Consider the following 12,611-nt stretch of genomic DNA (forward strand, 5'->3'; position numbering starts at 1 on the left):
CTCTCCCATGACCATGTTTTGATTACTTTTCAAGAGAATTTCAACAAGAATACTGAAAGATAAAACATAGCCAATACATCCTTTATACTAGCATGCATGATTTACTGAGTTTAGCGATTGAGCTTTGTTGATTGCTTTGTTGATTGCTTTGTTGATTGCTTTGTTGGTAGCAGTGTATATGACAGCTGTCACTCAAATGAACACCACGCCTCCTGCCCTTTCGTATTTTATTTTCTCTCTTTTCTTGCTCGCTCTCTTGTTATCTCGAAGATCATGGTGTGGCCTCCATGTAAGCAACAGTTACACGTTAGAATCTCCTGCTACAGAGATCCATCCCTTTGTCCATGGCATTTATTAACATGATAATGATAGTGTAAGATGGTAAAGTCTTTATTGTGCCACGACGGCCAGTCAGGGTGATGGACTTGCAAACATTTTTGTTTCCTTTTAAGTAGACAACAATGTGAAATTTCCTGCACATCTGTACCTCAGCAAATCCATGCTACTACTAAATATCACCACCCATAATTCAGTTAAATTTGCAATTCTTATTTGTATACCAAATGACCGGAAGTGACGTGACCCTGAATACATAGACTCTCGTGCGTCCTGCACACAGAGAGCGGGCTGTATGCAGTCCTGTAGATAAAGAGAGAAGATGTAACGGTCTAATGCTCAAGCACTGCATCACGCCCAATCTCTTCTTCACTATGTTAAGAAATGTGTAAAGTCTGATGTCTGAGGTAAACACTATCACGTGACTTTGGTATCTGAAGTAAATACTAGGATGCGTTGTTGCTTTGTTTGTTTTAGGAGGTAAATAGTAGGATCTGTGATGGCCCTGCTATCGATAGTGACTATTAGGATGTGACATTGGTGTCTGAGGTAAATATTAGTGTTTCGAAACTAATTTGAAGACAATGGTCATCTCCTAAAGACCTCCATTCATTCAAAATCCTCTGAGTAAGCAGGGACGGTTCATATTACTTTGCCAGGTTTTGTCAGTTGAAGTTCCAGGAACACGAGGGGCCGTGAAGGTGTGTGATCCCAGACCTCTCCACCTCACCTTGGAAAAAAGTTAATGGATGAGATTGTTTACGGGACTTGAGCTTCCAGTGCGGACTAAAATTGTGATGAATTGACTTTTTAGAGGGAATTGTTGCCCTGCAAACATCAAGCGCTGTATTCCATACCTTTCACATGTCACGTGAAAGAATACTAGACATAATCTTGAACAAATAACATTTTAGACAAAATATTTCACTCGGCGGCTTACTTTTGTTTTGAAATAATATTGATAAGCAGCTTGTAACAAACGTTTGAATTGTAGTTATATAACAAATGAAAGCAACGTATCATACCCTCCACGTGGATAACCGTGTGCTAGAAGACATGGGTAGGACATTCACTGTAGGGACTTGGACATGGTCCTACAGGGAGCAGGTACAGTTCTGAGAGTGATAGTTGATAGTGATAGTTCTGAGAGCTTGTTGACGAGTTGAAGATAGGTGGTTGATGAAGATGGTGGAGTAGACCTTGGTCGTTGATCCGATACCAGGGTCACCAGTTCAAGCCCCCACGACGAAAATGGAAAATATGATTGTTGTGATAAACAACTGTCTCTGACGTCTGACGTGTACAGATGGCTGTCAGAAAATAACGGTCTGAACTACAGCCATGTGTGTGTGCGTGTGTGTAAGACTGTGTGTGTGTGTGAGAGAGAGACAGAGAGAGTGCGTGTGTTTGTGAGATTCTCTGTGTGTGTAAGACAGAGTGTGTGTGTGTGTGTGCAACTCTCAATGGTTTTGCTCCCTTTCTGGGTATCAGCGGTCGTTTAACGTGTTATCTATATATTATTCATCGTCAGTTTTGCCAAAGTCATCCTTTTAGCATATTTTCTCATCATGAGGTTGCTGTTTGTTGTCTAATCTCTCCTTATTCCAGGCTGAGTTCCTATCTAAGTCAATTCCATCTCTGAAAGAATTATCGGCTGGCTGTACTACGAGAGCTGATATCAGAGAATGTGCGACAGGAGCAGTGACCGGCAGAGAACGTGTCTGTTGTAATATTGAAGTTAGATGATGACAACGGATACGAGCAGAGGAAAGAGTTTTCTTTTATTCCTGCTCTGGCGTCTGAGAAACAAATTTAAGAAAAGAAAACCCTTCTCACTCTCGCGCGTTAGAGGGTTTGTACACACACACACACTAACTCACAACGAGAGCGCCACCCCCCCCCCAACACACACACGCAAACAAATACAAAGATATTGAAAGTTTGCTATATTGTTTTAATTTTATTATTCAGAGTAAACTGAAAGAGAAATTTGATTTCGTCCAAGGTGCTGCTGCTGTAAGTATTCACTGTTGAAGTGAAAGTCGCTGTACATCCAAAGAACTAATGTGTCGAAGAAATTTATTTTGCAAATAAAATATACTTTTTGATTTGAGATGCTCTTCTTGTATTTATCTGTAATGTTCCGGGATAATTTGCGACTTTTGTAGGCATTGGTGTTCTGTGGTTTCATTCTTCGAAGCTGAGCGCTAGACAAAATAATTCAATACACAATAATTCAAAGTAGTTTTTTTTCTTCTCGGTTAGTCAAAGTCATCAGTCTGGAACTATCAGTACATGTGCAAAACATTCCAGCATGCAGCCGCATGGACATATCGGTATCATTCACAAGCCGTCCGTCAGAGGTCAGAGGTTACTAAGCGAGTTGAGTTCCAGGCCCGATGGAGCACACCTGCCACGGCACTTCCATAAACTCGGTTTCGGCATCGTCGAACGACTGATCGAGAAGTTCGACTGTTAGGCCCTCTGTGGTGGCTAATACGTAAACTAGGCCACCTACACTCCCTGCTTCACGATCTCTGTATGGGAGGGAACCGTACTGAGGATACCCTGGACCATAGGACTTGTCGTACAGCGAGCCGTAACCCGACTGAGAATATTTCAGCTCTTGTTCGACTTCGAATCTGTATCTAAAACCAGAAATACCATACAGAACCTTAGGCACTGTCTGGCCGAAGTCTGAGTTAAAGGTGATGACACTGCGTCTGTCAGTCTTAGTCACGGTAGTCACGCCAGTTTCGCCTGAAACAGAAAACAAGGGGCAAGATAGTCACGTGATGCAACACGTCAGCAGACAATCCAAACCCTTACCTACACATTCTTATAATAATCAACTTTTAAAGGAAACATTTGTCGAAAGACATGAATGGCTGATTATTTTTGTAAGTATCGAACTGTAGTTGCCATTTACAATGTTTACTTACATATTCTGGAATTTTCAAAGATGAGGACAGCATTCAACGACCCAAAAACATCCTGGATGTCGTTACCCAGCAATGCGAAATAGTTCTTGACAATCTGTGATTGAATGAAAAAAGATTTTATTTATCTCCTGGATAAAAATGGAAAAAAAAGATTGGTCTGTAGGAATGGGACTGTAGGAAACTACAGATTGTTCTTATACAAAGATAAAAAGTTGATGACAAGTCCATGGGAGGCGGGTTAGAAAAAAATACAAACCAACGCATGTCCTTCCGCACACACTCATACACACGTTCACACGCATGCACAAAGATTGTGTCAGGTCACGTGACGTCCCACGTACAATGAGCAGTTGGGTCTGCACGTTCTGAGCGGCCGACAGAAGCCTGGCGATGTCGCCCACTTGATTGGAGTCGATGTACTGCTGTTTGGCCAGAGCGATGTCCAGCTCCTTGATGTCCTTAGTGTTCTCTGCATTCAGAGACTCCACCTTGTCCATCGTGGCTTCCAGATCACTCAGGCGCTTTTCAAGAACGTCCAGCTGCAAATATCACACGGAATTAATGTGTTTGTGTGCGTGCATACGATATATGTATTGCTGTGAGGCATTCAACGCCTTGAAACTTCCTACATAATGTTAACACAGTCAACGCCACTTTATCATTCGCGATGATTACGATGACCACCATAGTAACAACCTGAAGTTTCATTCTCTGCGACACACACCTTTGTTTCCAGATCAACTATATTCTTGTCTTGGACGATGTTCGTCTCCTCCAAGCCCGGCAGGTCCACGACCGTCAGCTGCGTTATCTGCTTCGTCTGCAAACTTCCCTGGGAGTCCAGGTTAGCCAAACTGTGGGCAGCTAAATCCAGTTGTGAATACAGGCCTGCAAGAAAGCAAAAGACGATTAACGCTTGTTCTCCATTGGTTTCGGTGTACACGCCCACACATAGCATAACGGTCAACGTCTTCAATGCTCCTGAGGTCATGTACACACCATGGTAAATCAGTGTAAAAATAGAGACCAAATATCAACCTGGCTAACTTATCATTTCACATTCAATGACGGATGTGTGAGTGGAGAACTGACCAAACACTGGGAACTAAAGGACTCGTTATAAAGGAAGCGCACGAGGATGTAGAGCATGACTCACTGTCAGCGGCGGCAAACAGTCTGTCCACTACATCATTCTCAGCTTCGTCCTCAAATCGTGATGGCGACTTGGCGGCATAAGGCAGCTGTTCGTAAGGCTGCTTGTTGTAGCTGTTCACATATCATAATGAACTACTCAAACACTTGCACATCTTAAACAGCTAAGTCACGCACTCAAAAGCAGGAAAACGGATTGACACACACACGTGCGCTTACATACATCTACATACCTCAACCGCTCACCTTTACTATTCTGGTGTGTAACTTTAAGCTTCTAAAAGTAATTTTAACTAAAGAGATATCTAACAGTGCATGAAGTATATAATTATTTTGTCACCCCGACATAAAAAGTAAAATTTCTTAGGTTCAAATCTCGTACTCACAGTTCAAAATCACTATAAGAACAAAGCGCTTTTGTGCCAACCAACCAACCAACCATCGTCAACGAATAACCTTAGCACATAATATTTACAGTAAGACTTTTTATTCGATGGTTAACACATGTCTGATGTATCATATTTACTTGTACAACTGATTCTAAGTATAAACAAATCATCATACCCATCCCGTTGATATCCATTGTAAGAACCATCTTGGTATTGCGAGTTGTATAGAGGGGGGTAGGGGCGCGCAGCAGGTCCTGAGAGTGTCTTGTAAGGTTCCGGCTTATAAGGGATGGGCTTGGTTGTTGTCGCTGGTGGCGGTGGTGGTGGCGGTGGTCGGTAGAATGATGCTGGCGGTGACTGATAAGGGGGCACATGTCGTACAGCGGAGACCATGGTCGCCAGGACAAGACTGACGACGACAGCGATGATGGACGCCATTGTGACAGACAACTCTCTCTGCAGGGTCAGGAAGCAACAGGGTCTGAACTGCAGCCGCTGACACGACTCGGAAGAAGAAGTAGAGGTGGTTATATACCCACAATGGAGACATAAAACAGAGATTCTTAGCGTAAGGGGGAACGACACATTGTATCAGAATCTTTTATCTTTATTTCGTATAGTGACTACATGGTAGATCAGATTTTTATATTATCAGCGACTTTTAATGTCGTTCGAGCTGCTACTAAGTTCTGGGTCACGTTTTGATGTTAATGAGGGTCTTTCGTTGGGATATGTATCTTATGGTACAATCCGATCAGCCTTTAGCAGTTTTCGTGGTGCCGTGTGCAAATGAGAAGAGTGTCGACCTTAGGTATGTACACGACTACAAGAGAGAAACATAAGTAAGCAGTTTATACTCTACCAGCAACAAAAGTACCTAAGATGTAAGGACCCAAAGGCTTTTTTAAACATTCTAAATAAAAATATAGTGATAAAAGAAAGGATGAAATCCCAACCTGCAATAAATTCTTAGAACACTTTAAGGAGATTTGTGTAATGATACAGTTGAGACTGGACAATCTACCTGTGGACATAACTGAAACTAGCAATAACTATCTCAACACTGAAGTATCTGAGAGTGAGGCTGCCAATTGCCTAACAAAGTTTAAACGAAGCAAAGTTTGTGGAAATGACAATATATAATAAATGAATTTTAAAATTCTCAAAAATAAAAAGTATTTACAGCCCTCTTTAACCTCAGACTAGCAACAGCTCATGCCCTCAAAAAAATGGACAGCGGGGATTATAGCATCAGTTTTTTAAAAAAGTGATCCAAATAGCTACTGTGTTATCAGTTCTTAGCTGCTTTGATGAACTTTCCACAAGTGCCGTTAATGAATGCTTAAAACACCATTTGGAAGAAAATAATCTCCTTGGGCAGGAGCAACCAGATTTTCGACAAGACTTGGCCACTTTTTCACCCCTCAGTGCATTCTTGAAATCTTACTAAGTAAACAGGAGCGAGTCTTCTGCGTGTTTGCAGATTATCAAAAAGCCTTCAACAAAATAACCCTAACCCTATCTGTAGGAAAAATTATTAGATTGTGCTGTTAGGAGACAATTCATAAATATAATCAATCATGTATACAAAAAGGCGAAATCCTGTGTTAAAATCTTTTAGCAGACTCTGGTCTCCCACAGCAAACTGTCACCAAATAACTTTACCCTCAAAGACTGATGTCCTCCTTAAATTATTTATATTATTGTCTCTAACCCTGGCGAAGGGGTGTGTGAACTGAAAGAACTGGTGTTGATCTTGGTCTATTCATATACAACGATTCATAAACAATAAGAAGAATATTTAATCAATACAATTCCCGAATAAATTAATAAATGGCATAATTGTTAATAACTAAATTTGTTTTTTATGGGCGCATCTTGGGCTATGGGAAAATTGTCTAAGTCTTATAGTCGAGAACTAAGAGCATGTACATGAAAGAGGAGAGTAAGAGGTATATAAGTGGGCCAACAGTGAGATCAGTGCTTTTTATCCATTCTTCTTCAAAGTGCCGTGAACAAATCTTGGCTTTCAGTGGATTCAAACCTTGGTCTGAGCGGCCGTTAGCATGAATGAGCCGCTCGCCACTTGTCTTGCTCTGTCGGTCCACCTGCCCTCAAAGCGCAAAAATACTTGCACAGTTGCATTCTACCATGCAGCAGTATAAACCACCTTTTATGTATTTGTTTATTGTTGTTTCTCTTGCAGACGTTGCTGACATAGCCATTGAAATCATTCGCTATGAAGCAAGTAGCCTCGTTCTAGTAGTTGACTGAAAAAAAATCGTCTGCAAGCAGTCCAGGGATATTAATTTCGTGGAGAAATAACTGACCGAATATGAGCTCGGGTGCACCACTGTGTTAATATCTGTCTTGGATAGAATTCACCTGTCAACAGTCCAAAGAAACATCCGATGATTCAACGTCTTCAACTCTGTCATCGTCTGCTCGGTGGACTTGTGTACCCACAAGTGTGTGGACACCGAGTCATGTGACCGCTCGTACCGGATTATCTGATCAGAGAAAGGTCAAGTGCCGGGGGAATAATTCACTTTTTACGGACGGCAAACAGAACTATTTATTTTTTGGCTCATTTGATTGTTTTTCTTTAAACATTCAATGTGTTAAACGTTTGCCGAACCTTGTGTACAAAAGGTTAGAAGAGCGCCGCGAGCGTCGCTACATGTAGATGCACACTCACGCTCGCAAACATTCATACCTGCACTTTTTAGTAAACATTACAACCCTAAACATGACAACAGACACAGAAAACACTCGAACGACTTTAAAGGACGTTGATAACATCAATAAACGTTAATCTGCAATGGAGTCCGAATATGAAATAAAGGTAAAACATTCGGGTGTGTTTTTATAAAATAATTCGTTCCCCTAAAAATCTTTGATTTATGCCTCCATTGTGGGTATATAACCACTTCTGCTTCTTCTTCCGAGTCGTGTCAGCGGCTGCAGTTCAGACCCTGTTGCTTCCTGACCCTGCAGAGAGAGTTGTCTGTCACAATGGCGTCCGTCATCGCTGTCGTCGTCAGTCTTGTCCTGGTGACCATGGTCTCCGCTGTACGATACGTGCCCCCTTATCAGTCACCGCCAGCATCATTCAACCGACCACCACCGCCACCACCGCCACCAGCGACAACAACCAAGCCCATCCCTTATAAGCCAGAACCTTACAAGACACTCTCAGGACCTGCTGCGCGCCCCTACCCGCCTCTCTACAACTCGCAATACCAAGATGGTTCTTACAATGGATATCAACGGGATGGGTATGATGATTTGTTTATACTTAGAACCAGTTGTACAAGTAAATATGATACTTCAGACATGTGTTAACAAAATTGAATAAAATGTCTTACTGTAAATATTATGTGCTACGGTTTTTCGTTGACGATCAAGGTAGGTTGGCACGAAAACAATTTGTCTTTAAAATGATTTTGAACTGTGAGTACGAGATGTGAACATAAGACATTTTATTTTTGATGTCGGGGTGACAAAATAATGATATAACTCCTGCACTGTTAGATATAACTTGAGTTCAAATTACTTCTAGCAGCTTTAATCTACACACGAGAATAGAAAGGTGAACGGTTGAGGTATGCAGATGTATGTATGTGCACGTGTGTGTGTCAATCCGCTTTCCTGCTTTTGTGTGCGTGACTTAGCTCTTTAAGATGTGCAAGTGTTTGAGTAGTTCATTGTGGTGTGTGAACAGCTACAACCCTTATGGATACCTGCCTTACTTCGCCAACTCGAGATCACGATTGGAGGATGAAGCTGAGAATGATGTAGTGGACAGACTGTTTGCCGCCGCTGACAGTGAGTCCTAGTGTTTGGTCATTTCTCCACTCTCACATCTGTCATTGAATAGGAAATCATAAGATTGCCAGGTTGATATTTGGTCTCCGCTTTTACACTGACTTACCATGGTGTGTACATGACCTCAGGAGCATTGAAGACTTAGACCGTTATGCCATGTGTAGGCGTGTACACCCAAACCAATCCAGAAGAATCGTTAATCGTCTTTTGCTTTCTTGCAGGCCTGTATTCACAATTGGATTTAGCTGCCCAGAGTTTGGCTAACCTGGACTCCCAAGGAAGTTTGCAGACGAAGCTGATAACGCAGCTGACGGTCGTGGACCTGCCGGGCTTGGAGGAGACGAACGTCTTGCAGAACAGTCAGCTGGACGATCTGGAAAAGAAGGTGCGTGTCGGAGAGAATGGAACGTGTGGTTGTTGTTATGGTGGTCATTATCACAAATAATAAAATGGAGTTGACTGTGTTAACATTATGTAGGAAGTTTCAAGGCGTTGAATGCACGCACACAAACACATTAATTCCGTGTGATATTTGCAGCTGGACGTTCTTGAAAAGCGCCTGAGTGATCTGGAAGCCACGATGGACAGGGTGGAGGCTCTGAATACAGAGAACACTAAGGACATCAAGGAGCTGGACATCGCTCTGGCCAAACAGCAGTACATCGACTCCAATCAAGTGGGCGCCATCGCCAGGCTTCTGTCGGCCGCTCAGAACGTGCAGACCCAACTGCTCATTGTACGTGGGACGTCACGTGACCTGACACAATCTTTGTGCATGCGTGTGAGCGTGTGTACGAGTGTATGCGATAGAAGGTCCGTGTGTTTGTGTGCAGGTATATGAATGTGTGTGAGGATGAGTGTTCCTGATTTTGCTTAGAATGATGCGATCTTTTGACCCGCCCTTCATGTTCTTCTCAGGAACTTCTTATCTTTGTATAAAAACAAACATCAGTTTACTAATCGTTATCCTACAGTAAGTCTCCTCCCTGCAGACCAACCTCTTTTTCTATTTTTATCCACGAGATGAATAAAATCTTTTTCATTCAATCACAGATTGTCAAGAACTATTTCGCATTGCTGGGTAACGACATCCAGGATGTTGTTGCGTCGTTGAATGCTGTCCTCACCTTTGAAAATTCCAGAATATGTAAGTAAACATTGTAAATGGCAACTACAGTTCGCTACTTACAAAACTAAATCAGCCATTCAAGTCTTTAAACAAATATTTGCTTTAAAAGTTGATTATTATAAGAATGTGTAGGTAAGGGTTTGGATTGTCTGCTGACGTGTTGCATCACGTGACTATCTTGCCTCGTGTTTTCTCTTTCAGGCGAAACAGGCGTGACTACCGTGACTAAGACTGACAGACGCAGTGTCATCACCTTTAACTCAGACTTCGGCCAGTCAGTGCCTCGGGTTCTGTATGGTATTTCTGGTTTTAGGACTAAATTCGAAGTCGAACAACGGCTGAAATATTCTCAGTCGGGTTACGGCTCGCTGTACGACAAGTCCTATGGTCCAAGGTATCCTCAGTACGGTTCCTTCCCATACAGAGATCGTGAAGCAGGGAGTGTAGGTGGCGAGGTTTTTGTAGTGGCCAATGCAGAGGGCCTAACAGTCGAACTTCTCGAACAATCGTTCGACGATGCTGAAACCGAGTTTATGGAAGTGCCGTGGCAGGCGTGCTCCATCGGGCCTGGAACTCAACTCGCTCAGTAACCTCTGACCACTGACGACGACTTGCCAAGGATACCGATATGTCCATGCGGCTGCATGCTGGGAAGTTTTGCATATGTACTGATAGTTCCAGACTGATGACTTAGATTGACCAAGCGAGAAGAAGAAAAAATGTTTTGAATTATTGCGTATTATCTCAAGTCAATTGTTCACCTTCAAAGAATGAAACCACAGAACACCAATGCCACTTTAAGTCGCAAATCATCCCGGAACATCACAAATAAAGACAAGATGAGCATCTCAAACATAAAAGAATATTTTATTTGCAAAGTAAAATCTCACAGACACATCATTGGTCTGGATGTACAGCGACTTACACTTCAACAGTCAATACTTACAGCAGCAGCACCTTGGACGAAATCTAATTTCTCTTTCAGTTTACTCTGAATAATAAAATTAAAACAATATAGCAAACTTTCAATATCTTTGTATTCGTTTGTGTTTGTGTGTGTAAGTGTGTGTGCGTGCGCGCTTATGTACAAACTTTAACTGTAACGTGCAAGTTTGGGAAGTGATTTTCTTAAATTTGCTTTCCAGACATTGGAGCAGCAATAAAACAAAATTCTTTTCTCCGCTCACACGTTCTGCCGCTTATTCTCAGATGTCAATTCTTGTAGTACAGCCAGACGATAATTCTTTCAGAGATGGAATGGACACTAAAGTAGGGTGAAATACAGTTCCACTTTCAGGTATGGAAGTCAAAACAAGGACATGTAAAATGTCGTGGATTGCACCCAGGGTCGTCAGATGCACGGTGGCAACCTCACACAGCCGCCACCAACACACGAACACACCAACACACGAACACACCAACACACGAACACACCAACACACACACACTCGCTCAGCCAAACGCGGGACACGACGATCCTAGCGAACCTTTGACGAACGTAGACCACAACAAAGACGAAACGAACAGTACAAATAGTGAGTTTAATCACATGTGGATAAAAAAAAATTGAAAATAAATGAAAAATACATATAATACACATACACAAGAAAACAGAGGACTACCTCACACCCACAAGTGAGGGAGAGAAGTTAGTAAGGGAGACAAAACACACTGCGGCAGTCCTGAGCATAAACTGCTGCAACAGTTCACTTTTTTCTTCCATTTTGATCGCTACCCTCCCCCTCTACTCCGTCAAGACGGGTAGAAGTTAATGCGGGTGTTACTGGTGTGTATTGGGCAGACCGCTGGGCAGAAGCACTGGAGAGTAGTGATCGAGTGTTAACTTTATTGTCTTGAAGTGAGAGAACAATACATTCGTCGACAAAACTTGAGGTACATGTCTTCTCGCATACTAACGTTCGCAATCAACCGTGTTGCTGTGTTCAATGTTTCGGCAACATTTTTGTTCTCTTCCCCCTTTTCCTCGCCTCCTTGCATCTAAAAGCCACTCACGTCTGAACTAAATAATGTTTACACGATGGCTGATATCGATAAATTGTTTCCCAGATCAGCTACAAAAAAAATCGCTTTGGGGCAGGGGACACATCAAGTGTGGACGGAGGAGTTGATATCTGCCGGATACTCTCTGCCACGAAATGTGTAGAATATTGAAAAGTGCTTACAGAATGATACTGATCGAGTCCATGCACTATTATTCGACAATAATTTGTCTTAGGGGGTGGGGGTGGGGTTCTTGATCGTCTACGTTGACATCGAGCTACTGCAGTGTCTACAAACAGGAAAAATGGGAGGTGGGGCGGTTGTGAAAGGTGACAGACGCCTAGGAAAGGTGCCGTGTGTTTACACAGCAGGTTAGGTGTGGACTGGAAGGCGGGTACTGTGAGTGGACATAGCAGCCAGGAGTGAACACTAGGATTTACAGTCAAATCTCGCTACTATGCCACTCTCGGTATTATGCCACTTTTGCTCGGTCCCGACAAAATTCAATGCAAAATAAATTTACTATGCCACCACCGACTCTCGCTACTATGCCACTACTGTGTGATTGTTAAAAGACACAAGTTGTGAAATTCCGCGCAGTGCTCGATTATTATACTGTATGATAGTGTGGGACATCGCAGTTAGGTGGATGGAACATAGCACGCACACAGGGAGGGTGGAGGCTGGCGATAGGGGGTGGTGGTCGCTGGCCGGGTGACAGCCCCGTGACAGGGAGAGCGGGAGGATGCAGGTGCGCGGATGTGGTTGGGAGGGGTGTAGGATGAAGAGGTGAGGGGGAGAATGAGAGGAGAAAGCTAGCGCCAGCAGACGATT

General features: G+C 42.8%; 3 protein-coding genes across 3 annotated transcripts; 2 read left to right on the forward strand and 1 right to left on the reverse strand.

Annotated features, from left to right (window-relative positions):
* Positions 1–2,275: 2,275 nt before the first annotated feature.
* LOC112562090 lies at positions 2,276–5,336 on the reverse strand. Its single transcript, XM_025235092.1, has 6 exons — positions 4,995–5,336; positions 4,435–4,544; positions 4,003–4,166; positions 3,620–3,817; positions 3,279–3,372; positions 2,276–3,096 (listed from the first exon to the last, which is right to left on the reverse strand). The coding sequence occupies exons 1-6, from the start codon at positions 5,255–5,257 to the stop codon at positions 2,711–2,713; spliced, it is 1,215 nt and encodes a 404-aa protein (XP_025090877.1). The 5' UTR covers positions 5,258–5,336; the 3' UTR covers positions 2,276–2,710.
* A 2,419-nt stretch (positions 5,337–7,755) lies between these two features.
* On the forward strand, positions 7,756–9,092 carry LOC112561628. Its single transcript, XM_025234209.1, has 3 exons — positions 7,756–8,097; positions 8,544–8,647; positions 8,869–9,092. Exons 1-3 carry the CDS (start codon positions 7,835–7,837, stop codon positions 9,090–9,092), a joined length of 591 nt encoding a protein of 196 aa, XP_025089994.1. The 5' UTR covers positions 7,756–7,834.
* A 97-nt stretch (positions 9,093–9,189) lies between these two features.
* Positions 9,190–10,805, forward strand: LOC112562094. Its single transcript, XM_025235097.1, has 3 exons — positions 9,190–9,383; positions 9,701–9,794; positions 9,978–10,805. The coding sequence occupies exons 1-3, from the start codon at positions 9,228–9,230 to the stop codon at positions 10,364–10,366; spliced, it is 639 nt and encodes a 212-aa protein (XP_025090882.1). The 5' UTR covers positions 9,190–9,227; the 3' UTR covers positions 10,367–10,805.
* The last annotated feature ends 1,806 nt before the right edge of the window (positions 10,806–12,611 follow it).

Source organism: Pomacea canaliculata, linkage group LG4 (assembly GCF_003073045.1).
Source record: "Pomacea canaliculata isolate SZHN2017 linkage group LG4, ASM307304v1, whole genome shotgun sequence".
In the NCBI taxonomy this organism is placed as follows: domain Eukaryota; kingdom Metazoa; phylum Mollusca; class Gastropoda; order Architaenioglossa; family Ampullariidae; genus Pomacea; species Pomacea canaliculata.